Here is a 24724-nt window from a genome sequence, read left to right as displayed (position 1 = left end):
TCATTTCTAGTCTCGCCGTTCGGGCTCCTCCACGTCCACTTTCGGCTATCCCGCTTGCGGAAGAAGGTATTCATTATCCGCATATTATTCTGTTCCGCAAACTCTACTAGTAACTCTCCCCTGCTATTCCTAGTGCCTATGCCGTATTCCCCCACTGCCTTGTCTCCAGCCTGCTTTTTGCCTACTTTGGCATTGAAATCGCCCATCAGTATATTGTATTTTGTTTTCACTCTACCCATCGCCGATTCCACGTCTTCATAGAAGCTTTCGACTTCCTGGTCATCATGACTGGATGTAGGGGCGTAGACCTGTACAACCTTCATTTTGTACCTCTTATTAAGTTTCAGAACAAGACATGCCACCCTCTCGTTAATGCTATAGAGTTCCTGTATGTTACCAGCTATATTCTTATTAATCAGGAATCCGACTCCTAGTTCTCGTCTCTCCGCTAAGCCCCGGTAGCACAGGACGTGCCCGCTTCTGAGCACTGTATATGCTTCTTTTGGCCTCCTAAGCGCGGCGTATTACGTTGTAAATATAGTTGTATATAGCTTTTCATCTGCGTCTTCTTACGTAGACAAACGTAAAGCATTTCACTGGATGCTTCATGCCATGTCTACCAATAATACGCTGTCTGAAACATAATACAATACGTAGGGTTCTCTCGACAGTCTTGGCGCCAATTTTTGGTGATATTGCAGGAAAAATTACGGAACATTTAGCGACTTGTTTCTCATTTTGCGGACAAAAAAAAAAAAGCAAATTGCGAACAGTGAAGAAATACCGCTGGGCAGGCCATGCATAACGTAGGACAGGCCATGTATAGCGTACGGCAGGCCATTTCTAGCGTAGGATAGGCCAATTATAGCGTAGGGCAGATAATCGGCGGTCTACTAGAGTTGCAAAATAGGTACCAAGTGAGCAAAAGCGCAGTCGAGGACGGCAGAGAACTAAGTGGAAATTCGCTGGTATATGATGGGAGAGAGAGTAGGGACTGCTTTACCAAATACTGTAAACGTTTGCCTGGCGGCATGTATGACTTTCCACTCAAGATCGGAACGATGAAAAAGGAAAAGTACATGCGCAGAGGGCGTCACTGATACAGAAAACGCGCCAAAAAACACCCAACATGCTGACCCATCCGACTGGGACCAGTGACCGTGCGAGACATGCACAGAGAACGTTAGTCCACCCAACGAATAGGCGTAATTAGCTCTAGGGATGGCGCTCCACGAAAATACAATGCGGACATCAGGGCTGTTCCGTTCAACGTAAACAGCCTGAGAGCGCATGTCAACTGGGCTATGTCTTCCTGTACGTTAGAGAGATGAGTGGCGATATCTCTCTTTAATCGCTGGGAGATGCTGTCGTGCTCCGGTGCACATGAACAGGCTGACAAAAAAGGAATACAGATGGGCTAACGACGACGTTACTACTATTCGGTCGCTACAGCCGCAGCCCTAGCAGTAGAGGCGGTGGAGCGCAAGCCTACCACGAGGCAGTTTCAGCTGTGCGATCGTGCGGCGTCGACCAACTTACTAGACGACGTCCTGGCGGAGCTGCTGTTCTTGGCTGTTCAAGGCCTGATCTGTCTCGGTCTGATGAGCTTCATAACATCGGGTTGCTTCAGCTGGCGCGAGGCGATCTATGGAAAGAGAATAATTGGACGGTAAGGCAAGCTTTGTTCTTGAGTGTGGTTAAAGGGGATACCTACACACACACGCACATTAATGGGGACACTAGAGGAACTTGTGCCGCCGAGATAGATCAACGAGTATTCGTCTAGAAATCTATCGTCGTTTATTCTGTGCCAGTGTACAACTTTCGCACGTAGGATATTAGTGCCGAAGGTCGGGCTACTCGTGCTCAGTTTGAACGCCTGTGCCAAGACGGGGGAGTTGACGTTGTCTCCACGTGACCTGCCCGTATGCCTCTGTTTTGTCTTTTATAAACTATTCGTTTAGTTATATGAGCCTCCGCGGCTGGAGCTTGCCAGGACGGTGTCCACCTTGGCGCTTCTAAACAGAGAAATTGATCCCGCGTGCAGTGGCGAAACATAGCAGCCGCTTTGTGTGAATCAGAGGCGCTGACGTCATGCATGAAAGGTACCATAGTCCACAACACGTAGTGCCGTTTCGATTTTAATTTTTTTTTATATGATCATTTACAAAAAACTCTTACCATCGTTACGAATGACGAATTACTTGCTACAGAAGTCTAATCTTTAAGTCTAGCTTGACCTAATATTTTTCTTTTTGTGCCTTCAGTTTGTGCCTTGTTGTGCCTTTAGATTATTTTTTTAACTTCGCGCTGAAACAGCTTCAGTACGCCAATTTGAGCTCACGGTTTTTAAACTATGTTCGTGTCAAACTTAAAAATCAAATGCTGAAGTTTTCCACGCCATGATATGGTTATGAGGCATGCCGTAAGGAGGCATGCCGTAATGAGGCACGGTGTAATAATTTTGATCACACCGGTTTCTTGAACGTGTTCCAAACTCGGGAGCGTTTTGCGCATTCATCCCTTATTGGAAGGCGGCCGCAGCGCACGGGATCGAACCCACGACTGCGAGCTCAGCAGTGAAACGCCGTAGCCACTGAACTGCCTCGGGGGTGAAATATATTGCTCAAACTTGGAGCGGTTGTGTCATGGTGAACATTCTTACATGCTGCTTAATTCATGCTCTGGCTCCTTTAGACTACGATGTGAGTCGTATTAATACGACTACGATAGTGAGAGAGACGTGTGCCCGTCTGCATACTATTTGTTGTTTACTCATTGTTTTTTGAATGACGAATAAACTGAAACTGAACTGAACTGATGTAGCCCAGCTTTATGGACAAATATTTTACTAGGCCTAAGGAGACGCCTTCAGAATTCACGATTTTGAGATTGAATTTACGGTCTTATAGTTCGGAATGTTAACCATGGGAAAAGCGGGCAGGGCCAATAGTGCAAAAGCTTTTACTGTGTATCAGTGTGAGTCTGTGGGCTAATCGACACCCTGCCTGGCTTCTCGACGTGTGCCATCCCCTCTCCTCTCTTCTTCTCTTTATGTTGTCACTCTATCCTGTTTCTTAACGCGCGCTTTGCTCAGTAAATGTGAAATAACTTAAAACGGCAGCCCTCCTATTTTTTGCCTGTAGTTGGGCATTTATTTCTGTAGACATAATGACGCTGCCGGCGTCGTTATCTCTCACAGGACGTACATAAGTGCCTGAAAGCTTACACTACGCACGCGGTTCCCTCAGAACTTCTCTGATTCGGCCCGTTCTCATCTTCGGCCCCATTCAGCTGTCCCGAGCGCAGATGTTCACTGCATTCGGCTACGAACTGCGTGTTGAACCCCGTCAGCCGGCTGCACCCGGCGGCGTATTTACAATTCATAGTAGGTACAGCGGGGCGTGGCCTTTGCGGAGACTCTGGACGTGTGCGCACATGCGCGAGCAAGAGCGGATGCGAGAGAGGAAATGTGGGTACTTCTGCTCCTTGAATATATGACTCTGCCTAGGCACTACAGAGCAGTTTCTTAGCGCGTGTTGTATGTGTTTGTCCCTAGGCGTGCCAGCAGAAGTCGCGGGGCGCGCTAGTGCAGAACTTAGCGTCGTAAGTTGGCGGCTGGATGTAATTATATTTATTGAATCGTATTTTTCTCTAACTGAAACAACGTGTCGATATTTCGCATTATTGGCGGCGCCTCCAGGACACCAAAGCGGCAATGGGGACACCAAAGCTGGAACCCGGACTGGTGCGTGGGTTGGAGCTCGCCGAGGCCTGCGCATTTCAGGGGTGTACAAGATCGGCTGTACGCGATAGCGGACAGCCAATTTTTTATGCGACCCTTCTTCTTCCGCGGCACGCTTCGGCTTCTGCAGCCCCAACCCACGGGCCGCCCTGCTTCTAGCTTTGATACCTCCCCCCCCCCACCCCACCCCTTGTGTGCCCCGGAGATCCTGCACCGCCTGCTTTATTATAACCTTAGGTGCTCTCCTGAGGCCTCCGATTGCCGGTTACATGTCCCCTCCTAGAGCAGTGCTTGTAAAAAATGCAATCTATCGTCGCGACTAAAAAAGCGACCCGTGACTTGTACAATACCAGTCAGAACCTGGCCCCATAAGAGACAGCGATCACCAAATGGGGCATCCGTGACCACTGCCTGACCGCGCGGGCAGCCAGCGGCGGAGCGTAAACAAACTCGACCGCTTTCCGCAATGCCGGCATGTTTAGGGGACAAGCACAACACACGTTAAGAAACCTCCTGCGTAGTGCCTAGGTAGACTACATATTTAAGGAGCAAATGCCCCCAGATTTTTCCCTCTCGCACCAGCTCTTACTCGCGCCTGCGCAGAAACGTCTAAGCGCCGCGACAAACGCCACGCCCCGCTGTACCTACCAGCAATAGTAAAAATGCCACTCGGCGTGGTCACCCCCTCCCTTCAATTCGCCCCCTTTAGTAACGACACTGCTGCGTCGACAGATATTTAACAGCTGGTTTCCTTTATTGGTACTTGGGTGATGAAGCCCTCAAACAGCGCCACCTGCCGCGGGAGACGTCAAGAGCACGACGGCAAAACCATCTGACCCCGAGGTCGAAGAAGAGAAGAAGCTGGCGACCGCACTGTGCGGCAAGAACAACTTCGAAGATCACGCGCTCGTCGCGCGCAACCTGAGCAAGACATACGGCGACTGCTACGCGCTCACGGACTTCAACCTGGCTCTGAGGCCTTCGGAGTGCTTCGGCCTGCTGGGCGTCAGCGGTTCGGGGAAGACCACGGCGCTAGACCTGCTCGCGGCGCTGACCGACGTCACGCAGGGCGAGGCCTACACCGCCACAGCGTCTCTACTGGAGGATACACGGAAGGTGCGAGGCCTTCAGTATGTTCTTTTACGCATGCACAGAAACTTAGGGGGCGCTCCAAGTATGACATGAATGAGAGGCAGTCCGATGCAACGGAACGCATTTAGAAGAGAGAGAGAGTGAGAGAGAGAAAACAAAAACCCTAAATGAATAAATAACCACGTCGGCCGGAGACCTCATCTTCGCCTAGGTACCGGGGGAGGTCAGCGGGAGGAGTTCTCAGTCCAGAATCCCTGTCGCCTAAGCCGCCTCTTTAGCTAAATAGACCAGTAGTCGCTCAGCCTGTAATGAAGAACTGGCTAACCCAGTTTCCTACCTGTCAACTGTCGGTTCGGGAAGGGGGGAGATAATTGGATAGGTGTGCGGTGTAGCTACCATAGGTGATATGATAAAGTCACGAATATGAGTCGCAGTGGGGACGCTTACGGAAGCCGCCTTATTAAGTTCTCGTCACGTGACGTTGACAGAAAAACTAAGAAATGCACATTCATATCAGATATGTTATCACTGTATTTTACCATTTAGCGCAATGTGAACGTTAAAAAAATAAATAAAAACAACTTGCATAACGGATATGAATATGCAACGCTATTTTCTGGTGTTAGCGTTGGTGCAGGCTAGGCTTTTTTGCTGCTGATCTGGAGCTAGTTGAGCCGCTTGGGGGCCCCAAAGATCTTGCTTCCTCAATGGCATTTAAGTGCAAAGGATGTATGATAGCGTTCTCGCTTAAACTACTACGCTCCCCTCCAATGCTGGAGTGCTCGCCGGCTCTTTTAGCATGGTCTTGCAGAGACGGCTGTATGTGCGAGGCTCATCGAACAAACCTTTATTCAAAAACTTCATTCAAAGTTACCAGCGGCAGAACCTTGCCTGCGAAGTAACTCCATGTATTTGGTGAAGTAAGATAACTACGCGCAGTGCTGGCTCCCGAAGAGCCCGGAATGTGCTTTTCTGATGGAGTGTGGTTTATGTCAACCTATTCACGACTAAATATATACGGCGCGGAGTGCATTTTCAAAGCGAGAATGGCAATTGCAGTACACGACCTAAATGAAAAGCTACTTTCATTTTGCCCGTGTTTTGACAGTTTTGGAATCCTTTGGGGGAGCGCCAGCGGTGCTCCACGTAGGAGCAAGATTATAGGAGGTGGGGACCGCATTAAAAATTGACCGCATTAAAAACTAGCAGTACGCCCGCGAGGAATAGACCCATATATAACCAGTTTAATGCATTACTGTTTAGCCACACGGTCGATGCCGATGCTACTGCAAAGAAGGTAAAATGTGCCTGAAGAAGGCGCTCGCGCCGCCAGCTGTTTCGACTGGCTGATGCCCTCTCGCCTTCTCCTCCTGTCGGCCGGATGGCGTTCGCGAGGGCGCCTCCTTAGTCAAGTCGAGCTTGTCGTCCCGCTTGCGTAGCGCGTCCCGATTTAAGTTTGCTTCTTCTCGAAAGCAATTTGCTCGCGCGAGCTTCCAATGTTTACTCCATCCGATACCGCAGGAGACAGTGCACGTGTTAGTGCTTCACGAAATGTCACGTCACTCCTCCAAAGCGTGGGTCGAGTCCGCGTTTCCTCATCTTCTTATCCCTGCTTTCTCTCTCTGTTCGCCAGTGGCAATCACAGATCGGCTACTGCTTCCAAAAGGGGTGTCTCCTGGACAAGCTCAGCGCCTACGAGTTTCTGTACCTAATCGCCCGACTCCGCGGGGTGAGCCCTCAAGATGTGGAGGCCACGGTGAACAGCGTCATCTCCATCGTCGACCTAAAGGAGCACGCCCGCAAGCCCTGCGGATTGTACAGGTATCTTGGACGAGCAACCCGACGAGCGGGACCATCTATCTGAAATTTAGTTGTTACGTCCGTAATAAGGGAATGCGTAGGAAGACGATATTATTAAATTACACTTTTAGTATAAAAATATTTACGGTGAAGGAGGCTTCGTAAGGCAAATAAAGAAAGCAAAAAAGTAGAGGGATATAGCGACGCTACCTTGATGGTCATGGAGTTTGGCGTCATCAGGTTGGAGACCTAGTTACCGTTTTTGTAGGTAATGAGGGAACACCTTCAAAGAGACGAAGAGCGGAATGTTTTAGAGCACTTTCCTGGACTATAAATGGCTCCAGTATGAAAATATTCTTCGGAGCCTTTGTAGTAATACTTAAGTACTGGCACTGGGATTTGGCGGCAAAGCAGAAGGCAGATTAAGTTTGGCCGTAATTTCCTATTCCGCAAATAAACCTCTTGCCAGAAACTTAACAAAATATCTAGTTTTCAAATAATACTCTATACAGCTCATAGCCTTTCGTATTGTTTCTCATTGGTATCGCTTTGACACGCTTCCTGACCGAATTCATTAAACGGGCACCAAGGGGGAGGCCGATATCGTGCTTTATTTGTACGTGGAGATTTTGCTGTGGCAATGCGGCCACTGTCACAGTGAGATATGACTTCAGAAGAAGCTTGGCGTGAAGTCGCCATTTTGAAGCTCCAGGTCGCAGTGACAGCATTGTGGCGTCAACGTGAGCGCACCTAGTGAGATCACTAAAGGAAGTAGTACAATGCACCCTAAAGAAGGCAGAACCAAAACTAGCAAGGACCAAGAACTTCGTCTGCGCAAAAGAGAAGTCCCGAGCTCGATAAAAGCCTTTGGCCTCTGTGGCGTCATCCTGCATAACGTGCGTGCGGTGGGGTTCCGATGAGAAAATGATAAAAAAGATGTGGTGTCTTAGGTGCCAAAACCACGATATGATTATGAGGCACGCCGTAATGGGGCACTCCGGATTAATTTTGACTACCTCGGTTTCTTTAACGCGCACTTAAATCTATGTAAACTGATGTTCTTTGCATGTCGCCCTGTCGCGTCTCAACACGGCCAAGGGCATTAAATTAGAAGTTTACCGCGAGGCAGTCCCACTCATTCATCAGCGACCATCCAGAAGTCAACGCAGCGTTAACTGACACCGACTATTGACGGATCAACGAAATACACCTCCTCCTGCACCTCACAACCCGAACTAATTATGTAAAGGGCCAACGTCGAATGCTACCGTGACAACTGCTACGACTTTGGTTTCCCAGATTGCTACACACTTGCTAAATATGCGGGTGCATATTTAGCAACATCAGGGGTGGACTTCGGAGGAACGGTGCGATAATCATGGGCGGCATATTGCGACCGTTTCGAAGATTGTGATTGGCCGCGATGCAGTCAACAGATACTCTAGTCTACTCGCCTAGGGAAGACGATGGTATTAAAAGCGGAGACCTTTCGTGAAGTGGGGGCTTACGTGTCCTGATGTGAACTCAGGCGTTTAATATGCTCCTGCACGGAGTGGGCTACCGTATCTGGAGCCAGTGTGGTTATTGTAAAATAAACTTTTCTTTCCTTCGTTCCTACTACCGGATGTATTCATCGATGGGTTTGGTGTATTCTTGGCCCAAACGCCAACTCGAGACGCAACAGCCCCCATCGAAATGCGGCTGCCATGGCCGGGATAGCGTAACACGAAAGTCACTAAGCAACCACAGCGGGTAACCATATATCGTCGGACATCGATTTGCTATACTAGTAATCGGACATTTTCCGCTAATGGATGAAAGGAAAAGGCTGTTAAAGCTTTTTTTTTATCTCAGCTCAATTGGTGTTATTTATTTATTTATTTCATACTGCAGACTTAGTTCAGATCCAAGCAGGGTGGTTAAACACAAGAATAATACAATGCATTGTTCAATCACGCAGGGTGGTAAGACACAACATTAGCACAATGAATCAATCAATTGAAAAAGGAAACAACGAGTTATTCCAATCTGTTACATTTCGGGGAAAAATAGAATACTCGAATACACCCGTCCGTGCAAAATAAGGTGTTAGTGAATTCGGATGACGGTGTCGAGTAAGCCTAGACGTTGAACTAGACAGCTATGATGCAGGATTAATTCATAAGCCTCCATTAAAAACCATGGAAAGAAATCGAGTTCTTAAGTGTTGCGTTCGCTGCTCAAGGATTTTGATGCCATTATCATGCATTATCGCCTGTCGTTCTGTCTATCTGTCTTTCCGTCTGTCCTGCTGTCTGAATCACGTGATGAAATCGCGTTATGCGCAGTGGCGGCACTCGACGCAAGCTGTGCGTGGGCGTGGCGCTCCTGGGCTTGCCCCCGCTCCTCTTCTTGGACGAGCCGTACACGGGTGTGGACGCCATGTCGAGAGACAGGATCGGCCACGCCCTGTCGGGAATCAAGAGGGCCACGCGCACCGCCATCATGTTCGCCTCGCACAAGTGAGCCGGCTATCACGTGGTTGGTCATTCGTGAGCAGAAAACACGCATTTGTGGTGACCCACGTGATTCGTCGAACGATCGGCAGCAAAGAGAACAAGTCGAACAACGTTCATATAGTTTTGCCAGGTGTAGCCAGCAGGCTACATTCAACCTGAGCAAGCATCATTTTAAGATAAGAACCCGAAGGTTTAGGTTGAGTAGACGTACCTATGTTTCCCACATAAAGGAACGGTATAAAATAAGCGTTAAATCAGCTTAGACGGAAAACGTACTCTTTAGAAACGATATAATCTGTTTATTACGCGATAATTGGCTGATTATTAGGAGGACATGTAAGGTCGAAGTGTTGGTTTTTGAATTGCTCGCCGAAACCCTAGTGCTGGTACGCCAGTTTGACGTCATAGATCTTAAGGTACCTTTTTTTGTTAGTGGGCCATTGTGATGGAGTGAAATGTCTTGAAACAACATAAGCACAATCTTAGGCTCCTTTAGAAAGCAATACATCTATATTTACCGATGAAAAACTCGAGACCTGATGGGTCGGGACGTCGAAATTTATGGCGCCAAGGAGCGCTATTGTTACAAACAATAAGATCGCGTCGTCACCCGCCACTCATTGTCGCGCTTTCTTTTTCTGGATTATCAAACCTCCTCTCAACGTCAATTTTTTTTTTGGACCGAGGGCCCAATGAGTACTTCCCGAAGCCGCCGTCCGTTTTCCTTATTCATTACTCTGTTTCTACCGCAGGAATAAATCTTCTAACAGGGGGTCTTTGTTGAGGGCTGTCTCCGGGCTTTGGTCCGTGAATGCGCGGCGAAATGCCCACCACCTCCTTGCGCTACGGAGCTGGAGGGCTTCACTCGGAGCGAATGCTTTTTAGCCGCTTTTGAAGCTCCTGTTGGTTTACAGCAACAGCTCCTATCGGCTCCTTGCTCGATTGAATATGTTGGCCAAAGCTATGTGATATGCCCGCCAAAGCCACGTGACCACTTGGGGGAAACGTTGCTGCGAAATTTGCTCGACTGTCGACTCTTGCCAGAGCTGAGGGAAGAAGCATGTCCTATACTTAGGGGTGGTGCGTCTGCGATAATACCGCTCAATTTAATTTTTTTTGTGTTGTCCTTTTAAAACCCTTTGGTAACAGAAACGCATCCGGCACAAAAGTGCCTTAGTTATATCTGACATTTGTCGTCATGTGTAAGGTGCCACATAACCACCATACTTGTACTTCGTGCGTGAAAAGCGACCAATAGACCGGTTGATACAGGTAGCCACAGGTGCGAACTGTTTATACGCGACAACTATCTCAACCATCGTACGACAGGTTCCAAGAACGCCTCAAACAAGCATTCAACAAGTTCTCGCCAAGTTTTGACCAGACTTTTCATCGAGGTTGAAAAGAACACAGCGTTACTTCAAAACCACCCGATCCGTCAGACGACGCGTCGGAAAGACGGCCGGTCAGACTTTTGGAAAACAGTGGAACCTGCTGAAAATCGAATGGAAACTTAATGCACACTTGTTGGGTGCCTTATTTGTACTGTCATACGGGAAAAATAGATGAAACTCAGGGGCTGTATTTCACAAGAGGGACCTCGTGCTCAGAAGCGCAACGCGATAACCACCGAGACACCATGACAGGTTGGTCTTATGACTCGCCAAATAGGTTTTGAGAAAAATTGAGGGGGAGGGGGGTGGACTTTCCGACACGTTTCGTGATGGATCGAATGGCTTACGTCTATGTTTTATATAGCGTGTGGTTGTTGTCGTGCACGCATCTATGTTCCCACGTCAAACGAAAAAAAAAAAGTGTAAGTTTCATCACAGAGTGCCTGTTTTGGCTGTAAAACCTCAAAGGTAAATCATCGCCTTGCTCCGTTCGCACGGCCGCAGCATCGACGAGTGCGAGTTCTTGTGCGACCGCTTCGCCATCATGGCCCGCGGCAGGCCCACGTGTATGGGCACGCTGCAGCAGCTGCGAGACAAGCACGACCGCGGCTACCGACTCGAGTTCACGCTCAGCCACGATGCCGACCCGGGCGCCGCCAAGCGCTTGATGGAGGCAGTGGATCGAGAATTTGTCGGCGTCAAGCTCGCCGAGTATCACCAGGTATACAGCTGCCACATTTCATATAGACGGTCGTGTCGTAGGCAAGCCGCAGAGCGAGGCGTCACGGAAATGCGGTGGCGCTGCAATTACATTTAGTAGGGCTTTGGTTCACATACTGTCTTGTTTGTCTTTCATACGTAGAACCTATTTGTAGCAAAATCGCATCCGATGTGAACCTACCTTTGAAATGTGCGATGTACGCTGTAATCATATGTTCGTTACACGTCGGTATCATATAGTAACACTTTAGATTTGCATTGTTATATCCAGTAACGCTTCATATTTGTCTTCATTATATCGGGATTCAAAAGTATCATTTCCACTATAATATGTTTTATTGATATAGACTGAGAAGCGCCATTGAATTGCGCCTAACGCAACCTAAGCTTACCTAAGTAAGAAGAAAACGGTTCTTTGTTGCCCGTTGGATCGGAAGCGCACGCATGAAATGTGGTTGTCAGCATAGTGTTGAGCGCGTGGGCGCATACCTAAGTAAAACAAATGTAGCATCTTTGTAAATAACCGTTAGAATATACACGCATCTGTACCCCATCTGTCGTGCTCTTCCAAAGAGTGCTAAAATGTCCTCTGGAATCCTGGCGTTAAATATGGCTAGGACAAATTGAGTGCTATCCCCTGCAAAGGTGTTTGCATGTCGAGGAGATAGTGGCGTACATGAATGCTGGGCTTTTCGAAATGAGGTGTTCAAAGAACAGTGGTTTCGCCTGTCACTTTTGCTTATCTTGTCCGGCGGAGGGTCAAGATAAGCTATGAATGAGGTAGGTTTGGGGGCGAACGCTTCCCGCAACTCGGGTAGCTCCCGCGCGAGAATACTGATAAACGCCCACCATAAGCTCCGGCTGACCACAAAAGAAATTTTTTTTTCTTTGACGGCAGCCAAAGAAAGCAGTTCGCTTTGAAATGACAGGTCAAAAAATTCGAGCGAGTGCTGCTTTCAAGAGCACTGGGCGAACAAAATATTATGAAGCCCCGCATCACAGCGCGTCGCATAACCCACTACGCCGTTTTGTGACGTTCAACGGCATAATTTGATGATCTCTACGCCGCAGAACGTGCTCGGCTATCACCTGGCGGAGCGCATGCCGTGGAGTGAGCTGTTCCGCAAGGTGGAGATGCTGCAGAAGGATTTTCCTCTCGAGCACGCCGTTGCCGGGCAGAACACGCTGGAGCAAGTTTTCCTCTCGCTAGCCAAGGCGCAGAAGCGGCGACAGAAGGCCCAATGAGCACTTCACCAAGCCGCCGTCCGTTTTCACTATTGATTACTATGTTGCTACTGCAGCAATAAATCTTCTGGCCGTTTTTAATGCCCCCGTTGGTTTACAGCAACAGCTCCTGTCGACTCCTTGCTCTATAGGATATGTCCGCCAAAGCTATCGATGACAACGCTTGGGGGGTCACGTGGCTTCAAAATTTCTCAATCAGCGACTGTTGACTCTTGCAAGAGCTGTGGGAAGAAACACATCCGTTACATAGGAGTGGTGCCTTCTAAAATAGTGCTCTGAAAGCAGCCTCAATGTTGACTCTACCAACTCGAAGCTGCTTCTCAATGGCCATTGTTGAACATTGGGCCTTCTTGATTGTTTTTCACTGGAGATGTTCCCCACCCGCTGGAGAAACAGAACCACCCGAATGACGTATGAGTAATAGCAGTGATTCTTTTTTTATGTCACCGATGACTTTATCTAACTGATGAAGAGCATGAATTCTTGTCTTCCCTAAAAAGCAACTAATTGCGTCATATTTGAAAAAATAGGGATCGCGAAGCCGTTGTTACCGGTCTGTAGGATCATTACGATAATGCACAGCTTCACCTTTGTATCAGACCAAGCAAGTTAAAAAAAACCTACCTCCGTAAGTCTAGAAGCTGTTACATTGAAACAAATGTCCCCAATAATGTGGCGAGGGTGTAAGTGCAGTTGAAGCACCGGGGCTGAGGGAATGAGGATGATAATGCTCAAGGCAATTCGAAGCCATGTGCTGAAATACGTCGCTCACTGTATCTGTTGGCACTGATGAGTGCTCTGCGAAGAATTACTTTTAGTTCGCAAAAGGCTTTCTCTTGTACCCAAGAAAAGTTTTCCTGTAATTGACTATAGGAACGCTGTCTTCATGTGTTCCTATACAAACCTCGAATGAGAAGGATCGACAGAGAAGAAGAAGACAGAGGAGGCTCAAGACGGAGGCTCAAGTCTCGCTGCGTGCCTGGCGTTCGAACGGCTGCGTGTTTCGGTGCCTGTGACAAGCCCCGTGGACTCGTTCGGTTCTCCGCCCCGGTGTGCCCAAGCTGGATCTTGCTTGGTGGTTTGGCTGAGTTTTGGGTGGATTTGACCTAGTTATCTCAGTTATCTCAGTTATCTAATTTTTGTAGGACTTATTTCGTGATTGAATCAGCACTGATGTCTAAAAACTCTCCTGGGCAAGGGCCCAGCCCTTGGTCAGCCTCCCTTTCTCCTGATGATTTGCCTTTGCAATCTTTCTTCCGCAGCGGTGTTAGCAGCATCCCTGTCGCGCTGGTGCCCTCGAACGGTGGATTCATCCGGCTGAACAACCCACAAGCTGTTCAGGCCGAGCTCCAAGCCATGACGCAGCATTTCCAGATGATAAGCGATGTCCGACAATTTGGAAGAGGTGGGATAGTTTGTAGGTCATCAGATTCGACCTATGTTGCAGACCTCTTAAAGTGTAAGACTCTCGCATCTGTCCCGGTGAGTGCGTTCATTCCTCCTCACCTAGCATGCACTAAAGGCATTGTCCGGGGCGTAGACTCTCGATTTAGCCCAACTGAGACTGGAGAAACTGTCTGATGCTGGCGTGATAGCTGTATACCGATGTAACCGACTCGTAAACGGGGAAAAAGTTGCCACAGAATCGATTATTGCTACGTTTGCTGGCATGTCCTGCCCATCTGAACTAAAAGTGTGGCCACTTATTTTTAGAGTGGAACCTCTCGCTTCGCGTCCACTTCAGTGTCGAAACTGTTGGCGTTTTGGCCATAGTGCAGGAGGCTGCAAATCAAATGGACGCTGTCGCGCCTGTGGTGCCGATCATTCCCCCAATGAAGCACAGCTGAAACCGAGACGTGCTGCCTATGTGGAGGAAACCATGCGGCTGACTATGGAAGCTACTCGGCTAGAGCAAACGAAATACAGTTACTAGAGGTAATTGACAGGCGACGATGTTCGCGGCGAGAAGCTATTGCAGTCGTCGAGGAAAGAGCCTTTGGATACGCTGGCGTCACTGCGAGGCAATCTACTTTCCATGAAGACAACTTGTCTAAACTTATTGAATCAGCAGTAGAAAAAGCAATGACAAAGGCTATGCAACATATTGTCACAAATGTTACCGAATGTATTTCACAAGTGTTTACTGCGCAGATGACACAGCTGTTGCAAACAGCTGCCGCACCAATCACCAAATCGATTGTTTGTGCTGCAGAACAGGTAGCCAGTTCATTTCTAGCGCCGACTACCACATCGGACCCAACATTTGTAGGATCCGATCCTTGTTCTTCGCGTCAGTCAGACTTGCAGGTCGACATGGAAACGGGTCATGATATCAGGCCGCAAAAGCGAACTGGGTCTCCAGTAACTACTTCTTGTCCTTATACTAATCCTATTTCTCATTCTGGCATCCAAGAAAGTTCATCGCGCCGATAGTCGCTGAATATCAATTAGATCATCACCATAGCTTTTTTAAAAGTGCTACATGGAACTGTCGTTCCTTGTTCTCTGCTTCAACAGACTTAAATTACTTAACAACTGAACTTAATCCTGACGTCATAATCTTACAAGAAACCTGGCTTACTCCTGAGAAAAATTTTCATTTTAAAGATTTTCGATCTTTTCGATTAGATCGCCTTTCACTAGGAGGTGGTTTAATGATTTTGGCATCGTCTAAATTCTGTCATAAGGCGAAAATAGCTTTCAGGTTAATGTCTCCAGAATGTGAAATTTTTGCAGTGCACCTTAGCATCCCAGGCTACCGTTCATTTTCTATTATAGATGCTTATTTCCCTACGGGCGTACACAGTACATACCAATTGGACAGTGCGCTTGCCAGCTGCAAAAATGAAGTCGTCCTTACTGGTGACTTCAACTCGCATCACGTGTCATGGGGTTACAAAACAGATGCATGTGGGACACGTCTATGGGACTGGACCATAGATAAAAATCTTTCATGCCCTAATGTCAGACGACCTACTTTTATCCGTGGGCAATCTCGCTAAGTGTTAGATTTGACGTTTTCTAGCACAAGCGTCGCCATGACATCTTGGACTACGATTGATTTCGGTACAAACAGTGATCATCTTCCGGTATACTTTGAAATTGCATGCCCTTTAACATCAGTTGATCGACACGGCAGAATATTTGTGAATTGCAAAAAATTTAAAGACTTCTTGCGCTCCACCATTGCATCATTAACTAATAGTAATAGCGAAGAAACTGGCTTGAATATTTGTTCAGCGTTACAGATGTCCCGACAAAAGTCTGAATTTGTAATTCAGACCGCTAAGCGTTCCCCATCTAGTCCTTGGTGGAACAGTGAGTGCACACGAGTTTATCGAAGAAGGAAAGCTGCTTGGAAAAAACTTCTACATAATCAGAGCCCACAAAATTGGAAAGATTATCAATTTATTTCGGCAACCTTCAAACGTGCTATTGAACGCGCAAAAGATGAGTACGATAAAAACCGTTTCGATTATCTATCTAAATCCAAAAACAAACGTGCTTTATTTAATTACCTTCGGTTTAGAAACAGACTCCCAATGAGCGTTAATGTAGACTCAATCGTCTATACCTCACAGGAAATGCAGGAGTCCTTAGAGCTATTGACTAAAGGATTGGAGAGCCGGTTCGCAACGCGCCTTCAAGCTTCTGTTTTTACTCCTGCATTATCAAACTACAAAGAGATATCCTATTCGGAATTAGCACAAGTTATGTTACGGTTGCCAACTACAGCGCCTGGCCCGGACGGAATAACAAATGCAATGTTGAAGATTTTCTTTCAAGAAGCTCCACGTGAGCTTCTGAACTTGGTAAACTTCTCTGTTAGCAATGCATGGATTCCACAAGAATGGAAGATCGCCAATATTGTTCCGTTACTTAAGAAGCAAGGGGCAGGGTACACTATCGACAACATCAGACCAATTGCGTTGACATCAAACATAGTGAAACTTATTGAAAGAGTGCTTCTCGGACACATAATAGAGTTTATTGACGAAAATGAATTGTTGAGTCCTTGCCAAATTGGATTTCGATCTGGCTATTCAATATGGCACGCGCATGTAGACCTTGAAAGTCGAATTAACATCGCCAGACAGAAAAAGCAATACGCGGCTTTAGTTACCTTAGATATATGTAAAGCCTATGACAGCATTGAACACACAATTTTAACAAATCGGTTACAGAGCCATTGTTTTCCAGGCTATATTGTAGCATGGGTGCATGCATTTTTAAAAGACAGGGAATTCTATTGTTTTCGAATTGGCTATTCTTCTAGAAAACATAAGCAAACAAGAGGTGTGCCTCAGGGATCAGTACTCTCCCCAGTATTATTTAATATTTTACTGAGCAGAATCCCCGTTCACCCAGGAGTCAGTACCTACGTTTATGCTGATGACATTGCCTTTTTTGGTATGGCTAGTGACATATACTCTCTTTACGAAATTTTGCAGTCGTATCTAAGGGAACTGGAACACTGGCTGGATAGCTTATACTTAAACCTGAATGCTAATAAGTGTGCTATACTTGTTTTTCCAGTCAAAGACCCAGTATACATATCGCTGAACTACCATCTCGAAGATATCCCACAAGTAGAGTCACTAAAGTACCTTGGAGTTATTTACAACGAAAATCTTAACTGGCGGCCACATATTAAATATATTGCGACAAAAGGAGCTCGTAAAATGGGCATTTTGCGCAAGTTAAGCAATCGAAGAACAGGTATGTGTAGAAAATCCCTCTTGATGGTATATAAAATGTACGTTCGTCCGATGTTAGAATTTGGATGTGTTTTATTCTCAGGTGTTGCATCATACAAGCTTCGGCCGCTAGTTTTGTTAGAACGAGAGGCACTAAGTCTGTGCTTAGGCCTTCCAAAATACGTTGCAAATGCCGTATTATACATGGAAGCAAGAATCCCACCCATATTATGCCGATTTCACCTTCTGACCGTTCAGACCTTCTTAAGGCTATATGAATCACCATTAAACCGTCCTCAAATTATTTTCATCTCCGATCCAGAATCATTTTTTCCTGTTCATTGGCCCAGGTTTCATAGACCACAGATTATATTTGTGCAAACATTACTTGAACCACTAAACGTGCAAATTCGTGATGTGATTCCTAATAAAACGCATTCAAGTTACCCAGAGATCAGGTTCGACGACATTTTCCCGAACCACGCGAAACTACTCCCTTACGGCATCTTTAACGCCATGTTGCAAGACCACCTAAGCACCCTAGAAACAAACATTATCATTGCAACAGATGCCTCACAGTGTGTGGAAAAAGCTGGCATTGGAATATTTTGTCCTGCGCTCGACTGGTCTTTTTCTTTAAGATTGCCTGATTTTGTGCCTATTTTTCTGGCCGAGTTGTTAGCAGTAATCCTAGCTTTACGTAAATTAGACCAAACGATTACAACGGCTGCTATTCTTACGGACTCCCTTTCTGTATGCTCTTGCCTTACCGCTACTAATGAGTCACCCATGCTAAAACTCGTCCACTTACTAGTTCCTGCCCATGTGCAATGTATTCATTTGATTTGGGTGCCTGGTCATAAAGGTTTGTTTTTTAATGAAACTGCCGATTCACTGGCGCATGCATCACTATCCGGCCCTGTTCTTCCTGTTCTACCAGTGACAGCACAGATCACGGCGGCAAGATTTCGGATGAGATCAATTAGATTAGCCTTATCAAACCCACATTTGACAGCTTCTCCAGAGTATAAACACCTGGCATTTCCCTGGCATAGCGAATCTTGTTACACAAAGATGCTTGAGGTCTGCCTCACTAAATTACGCTGCCGCATTCCCTCCCTAAATTTCTATTTACACAGGTCGGGTTTGGTTCCCTCTCCCCTCTGTTCTTTTTGTGAAGAGGAGGAGACGATACAGCACTTTCTTCTATCTTGTCGCCGCTTTGCTGCGTTAAGAAAAAGATTGTTGGAGATACCTTTTCGAAGAATTGGCCTGGACTTGACAGAACCTGCAATTCTTTCGTTCGGGGCGTCCACTTTGGGATTCAGCCACAGGGATGCATGCTTCGCTGTCCAAACATTCCTTACAGAATCTAAACGAATGCCCTGCTATATTATATATATATTTTTATTACTTTTAAATTAATTATTACTCATTCAACAGCACCTTCCTGATTTTATTTTAGTCGGTAATTCAACCCCATTCAATGCTATTCCCATAGATATTAGGAAATTTATGCTCTATATAATTTGGGATAATCCACCCATTTCTTGGCCAATCCCCCATCGTGGGTAGGAGCCACACGTGCCACAGGCTACAACAACAACAACTACAAACAAGCCTCGTACGTTTAGCTCATGCGTGCATGATCTCAACGCATAGAGCATAAAGTGACTCGTCTCAGCTTCAGGGCCCTACATAACCGAGGTTTTTGCAACAATCCGGTCTCCACTTTAGCTGCTAAATATATTGGAATGTTCAAAGAGTCAGACCGGGAATCTTTTGAGATCTCCGTATGCGAACATTAAAGCTGTTCCTTTCGGTAGCCTAGTGTATGGTGTAGCAAAAACAAATGACGGTTATCCCAATGTGCATCGTTTCGTTGCTATATCGCCCACTCCTAGACATAACCGATGGCACCATCGGTTGCATATACTCAACTTTGGTTTTTTTATTTTTACAATTTCCATTGTGGCGTTTGTTAAACTACCTAGACTAGCAACAGTGGCGTTTAATTGCAAGAAGTAATTGAAGAGGATTGAGGCTTAATATGACATAAGACAAAAGGTAATGGTCAGTTATCTGGCAAGAAAAGAATTCGCGATCGCCAGTGGGCCTCTAGAGTCTGTGCAGTAGTACACTTGGTCAATTACTCAGTGAGGACCTGATTATGAGAAGGAAATTTATAGAATAATGAAATGGGTTAGACTGCACATGGTAGGCGTCACCAAACCGTGACTGGGAGTTTATCACTGTTGTTAAAAAGAGAAGTGCATAATCATTGCATTCTACAAATATTAACATATGGGGCAGAAACTTGGAGGTCAACAAATGAGCTCAGCAACAAACGTTCCGCAGAAATAGCAGCAGAATAAGAAATGCTTGGCGTGACGTTAAGAGACAGGATGAGAGCGGCGTGGATCAGAAAGCAAATGGGGGTATCCCATATTCTAGTTACCATTCATGGAAAAAGTTGTGCAGATCCTTTGCACAGAGGGAATGTAAGTGAAGGTTTCTGAGCTGTTTGCGTTCTTTGACCATATTTGGCAGTGATGTTGCGAGCTCACGACAGTCGTTATGCGATTGCATATGTTACATTGCATGCACCGCTTGTGTTTATGCAGCACACAGAACAAACAGCGAGACGTGTTTGCTCGAGACGACGTTGTGCGCCATTGTTCGTAGCCTGCCAGAAAGCTAGCACTGCCACTAACTCTCATGGGTGCATCGCAACGCGACTAAAGTGTTGATTTGCTGAACAACCGTTTTCGTCTGAACGCTGGGGTGCTTTAATGTACATTTGCACCTTCGCGCCCTGTATCAGTTGTCCGACAAAAGTGAGCGCTATATCTTCTGGAATGTGGAATGCTGACGCGGAATTCCAGTCATCCAGACTATTGCGTCAATGGCGAGGAACCTCCAGCGGGCACTGTAACAACGACTAGAGTGCGCTGGAGGACGTTGCGACAACGAGCGAGCAGAGTGCCGAAAGGGGGTTGTGGCGACGCCCACGAAGTTCTTGCTGAAATGCATTATCTCTGTGTATTATACCGTGTGCCGTGTAAATTATACGCATTCTTAACCCCCCGACACGGCGAGCGACAACAGGTGGAGCTGAGCAGCGCAGATCAGTGCGGCCACAGAACAGGGCAGATCAGCAGGGCAGATCAGCAGGGCAGATTAGCAGGGCAGATAAGCAGGGCAGAGCAGCAGAGGAAAAGAGGGCACAGCAGAACAGAGCAGTGGAGAGCAGAACAGAGCAGAACAAAGCAGAGCAGAACAAAGCAGAGCAGAACGGAGCAGTAGCAGCGGAGCAACAGAACAGTATAACAGAGCACAGTTGTGCCAGAGCAGCACAACAGAGCAGGACAACAGCAGAAGAGCATAACAGCTCAGCATAACAGCTCAGATCGTGAGAAAAGAGAAGAATGGCATGACAGCATATATAGAGCATAGCAGAGCAGAGTAGAGCAGCATAAGAACACAGTAGAATAGAGCAGAGTGGCAGAACAGACTAGAACAGCAGCAGAACAGAGCAGGGCACGGCAACAGCAGAGCAGTGTGGAGCAGAGGAGCAGCAGGGTGGATCAGAACAGAGCAGAGTGGCAAAAGAACAGCAGAGCAAGAACAGATTTGCAGTATAGCAGCAGAAAAGTATAGCAGAGCTGTAACAGAAAATCAGTACAGTACAACAGGGGATAAGCAGAAGAGCAGAATAGACGCTAGTACGCTACACTGGGATCAACATGTAGACTCTGTAGTACAAAAGCTTAGCCGTATCACAGGAATGCTAAACAAAAACAGATATCGTCTACCACCATCCGTAAAAATAATAATTCACCACTCACTATTTGCATCACACATTGATTATGCACACCTTGTGTGGGGCACAACAACTGAAACTAACCAAGAAAATACACGTACTACAGAAAAAGATCGTACGTATCATTGCAAACGTGCCATATCACAGTCACAGTGAGCACCTCTTTAAGCAATACAACGAACCCACAATCTACTCTATACAACCGCTCTCTCCTTCGTATATGGCACTCTAACTCTGAAAACAGCGTATTTAATGAAATTGCTTGTCTACAAAAAAAAAAAAAAAATACAGCTACCTATATTACGCGTCATAGAGATTATTGGTTTATGCCCCCTTCAAGAACCAACTATGGCTTGCAAATGACGAAAAATAAATTACACAATAGACGTGGGAAGAGCTGCTCAGAACGCCTGATGAAAAAGTACAAAAAGCCCTCGTTGCCTGGGCCGAAAGGGTCGCTCCTCGTGAGGGGCCATTCTAGGACTCGGGCCTGCCAGATCATAACTGAGCAGAGTCTCAATAAAGTTGTTACCACCACCACCACCACCCAGACTGCTGAATTTATACATGACGCTGACATTGACATCATTAACATAACAAGGTCAGAACTGTCGTCACTTATCAGAACCTTCTCCTAATTAATGAATCAAGCGTAATTTCTTTTTCACCTGTATTCACATATGCGTCTTGTTAAATGTTTCTAATGACAATTTTTGCTCGTCCTTTTCTTTCTCCTAGTTATTCCAATATTAATCGAGCGCCATATCTTTTCACCTTTAATTATGCATCGTCAAGTGTACGCGATTTTCACTTTTATTTACGTATTACCAAGTGTATGTAATGTGGTGGTGCGTACTACTTTATTGTTTTGATTTGTCATTATGAAATTTCTTTTTTCCTCTATAGAAAATTCTCTTGAATTGGTTAATGATTGTACTTAATATTTATATGTAATGTTTTTTTCCGTACGGTTGGTTGCGTGACTCACTGCCAGCATGTAACACGGGGGTTAAGGGCACCTCAAGCTGCCTCATTGCAGCTTTTATCTTAGCCCCCGCCATTGTATTTTAGCAATGGAAACAAATAAAAAAGAAAGAAAGAGCGGAGTTGCAGCAGAGCAGCAGAACAGAGCTGAGCAGAACAGAGCAGCAACAGAGCAGCAAAGCAGAGCAGGGCAGCAGCAGAACAGCAGAGCAGCAGCAGAGGAACAGCAGAGCAGCATAATAGAGCAAAACAACAGCAGAACCGAGCAGAGCAGGAGTAGAGCAGCAGAACTGCAGCAAAATATAGCAGAGCAGCAGTTGAACACTGCAGAACAGTGGAGCAGTAGAGCATTGCAGAGCAGTAGAACTGAAGCAGGACATAGCAGAACAGAACGTGAACAATGCAGAGCAGTGGAGCAGCAGAACAATGCAGAGCAGAGCAGCCCAAGAGCAGTGGAGAGCTGAGCAGCAGCAGAAGAGAGCAGAACAGCATAAGACAAGAGAGCCGCGGCATAGCAGCAGAACATCATAACAGAGCAGAGCAGTAGCAGAAAAGAACAGCGGAAAAGTGCCGCCGTAAAGTAGCAGAATAGAGTAGAGTGAGAGCAGAACAGCAGAAGGGAGTAGAGCAGCAGGAAAACAGCAGACGAAAACAGAGCAGCAGGGCAGCACAAGCGCAGCAAAACTGTTCAAAGCAGAGCAGTAGCAGAAAAAGCATATCAGGGCACAGCAGCAACTGAATAGCAGAACTGCATAACCGAGCAGAGCATGCAGCAGAGTAGCAGAACAAAGTAGAGCAGTAGCAGAACAAATCGGAGCAGCAGCAGAACAGTGCAGAGCAGAGCACCAGCAGAACAGAGCACACCAGCCCTAGAGTGGTAGATCAGCAGAACAAAATATAGCAGCAGCAAAACAGCAGTATAAAGCAGAGTAGCAGTATAGCAGCAAAACCGCAGCAGCGGTAGAGCAACATAGCAGAGTAAAGCAGTGGTATAACGGTAGTACCGAGCAGATCAACAGTAGAGCAGTACAACCGGAGAAGGACAGAGCAGAGCAGAACAGCAGGACAGAGCATAGCAGCAGAACAGAGCAGAACTGAACAGAGCATAGCAGCAGCAGCGGCCGAACAGAGGAGAGCAGCAGCAGAAAACAGCAGAGGAAAGCAGTAGTAGAACGAATCAGAACACAGCAGAGCACAGCAGTAGCAAAGCACAGCAGTAGCGAAGGTGAGCAGAGAAGCAGCTGGGCTGAGTGGAAGCAGAGGAGAATAGAGCAGAGATTAGCAGCATCAAAAACAGCAGAGCAGAAGCATAACAGAGCAGAGCTGTAGCAAAATAGAAAAAAGCAGCAACAGAACAGACCAAACCATAGCACCAACGGAACAGAGCAGCACTAGAGTAGAGCAGAGCAGGAGATTAAAACTGCAGAGCAGAGCATCATCAGAACAGAGCAGAGAACAGCAGGGTACAGGAGCAGTACTGAACAGAGCAGAGCAGTAGCACAACAGAGCAGTAGCATAGAGCAGCGAATCAGCAGAACTGAGCGGAGCCGCAGTAGAACTGAGCAGAGCAGAACATGAGAACAGTGTGGAGCAGAAGAACAGTAGCGCTGACGTGTCTCGATATCGTTTCCATTTCTGCAGTGTAAATTGTAGGCCACTGATGTAACTTTGTCAAGAACAAAAAGAGGCAAAACACAAGACGGAGTGAGTGAGTGAATAAACTTTTATTTGGTCCAGCAAAGCGCGATAAAACGCGCACCCGGCTAATCCCACGACGGGACTGACAGATCTAGTCTGCCGGCCCGATCGCGGGTGCGCTGGACGGCCAGGATTTGATCCTCAAAGACAGGACTTCGCAGGAGCGCGTCCCACTCTTCCTTGGTGAACTTCGGGCCCAGCGACCCGCACTCCCAGAGCATATGAGGCAACGTAGCTACCTCACCACAGGCCACGCAAGAACAATTCGGATAAATGTCTGGATATATGCTATTAAGGGACGCCGGATTTGGGTACGAGTTCGTTTGCAGAAGTCTTAGTGTGACCGCCTGCGGCCTGCTTAGCTTGGAGTGAGGCGGGGGGAAAACCCTCGTGTTGTTTCATCTTGCCTTATATCCTGTGCGTCGAACTGTGTAAGCTTTAGAATACACACGTTGTAAGATTTAACCACAAAGACCACTCGTAGAGGTTGAAGTATCAGTTAAGTTCAATAAAATGAGACAGAAATGCTACTCGACTGTGCGTTTGGAAGGCTGTCACATTTCTTTTTTCTCCTTTCTGTTTTCTGTGGTCTCATCTATCCAGCCTTAATTGCTGTATTTCGTTTTTAGCCATTTATGAACAGTAATCGTGGTACAGGTCGCCTTACTGCCTAATAAGAGTTTCTTCACTAGAGGTCTCCACATCGGGCATTATATATATATATATATATATATATATATATAAAGGACGGCAGGGATGTTAACAAGTCAGGAGTCCGGTTGGATACCCTGCGCTGGGGGAAGGGAGCAGCGAAATAGAAGGGAAAGATAGAGATGGGGGTAGAGAGACGTCCACGAACAGCTTGTCGATGGCACACTAAGCTAATTGTGCAGTTGAGCCAAGTGAGCTCGTTGAAAAATTGTTGCGAAGAAGTCACTAGCAAATTACTGTAAAGTTAATCGATCAAACCGTCAAACTCAAGAAGTAAGCCTATCTTCGCAGCTTACAAGCGGGAAAGAAAAAAAAAG

General features: G+C 46.6%; 1 protein-coding gene across 1 annotated transcript; it reads left to right on the top strand.

Moving 5' to 3' along the window:
* Positions 1–1422: 1422 nt before the first annotated feature.
* Positions 1423–12575, top strand: LOC129384226 (phospholipid-transporting ATPase ABCA3-like). The gene is made up of 6 exons (XM_055069451.1): positions 1423–1669; positions 4522–4861; positions 6471–6658; positions 8965–9138; positions 11034–11250; positions 12321–12575. The coding sequence occupies exons 1-6, from the start codon at positions 1602–1604 to the stop codon at positions 12492–12494; spliced, it is 1161 nt and encodes a 386-aa protein (XP_054925426.1). The 5' UTR covers positions 1423–1601; the 3' UTR covers positions 12495–12575.
* Positions 12576–24724: the final 12149 nt, after the last annotated feature.

The sequence above is a fragment of the Dermacentor andersoni genome, chromosome 8, assembly GCF_023375885.2.
Source record: "Dermacentor andersoni chromosome 8, qqDerAnde1_hic_scaffold, whole genome shotgun sequence".
Taxonomy (NCBI): domain Eukaryota; kingdom Metazoa; phylum Arthropoda; class Arachnida; order Ixodida; family Ixodidae; genus Dermacentor; species Dermacentor andersoni.
The sequence above is the reverse complement of the archived record's forward strand: the minus strand, read 5'-3'. Positions and strand labels throughout refer to the sequence as shown.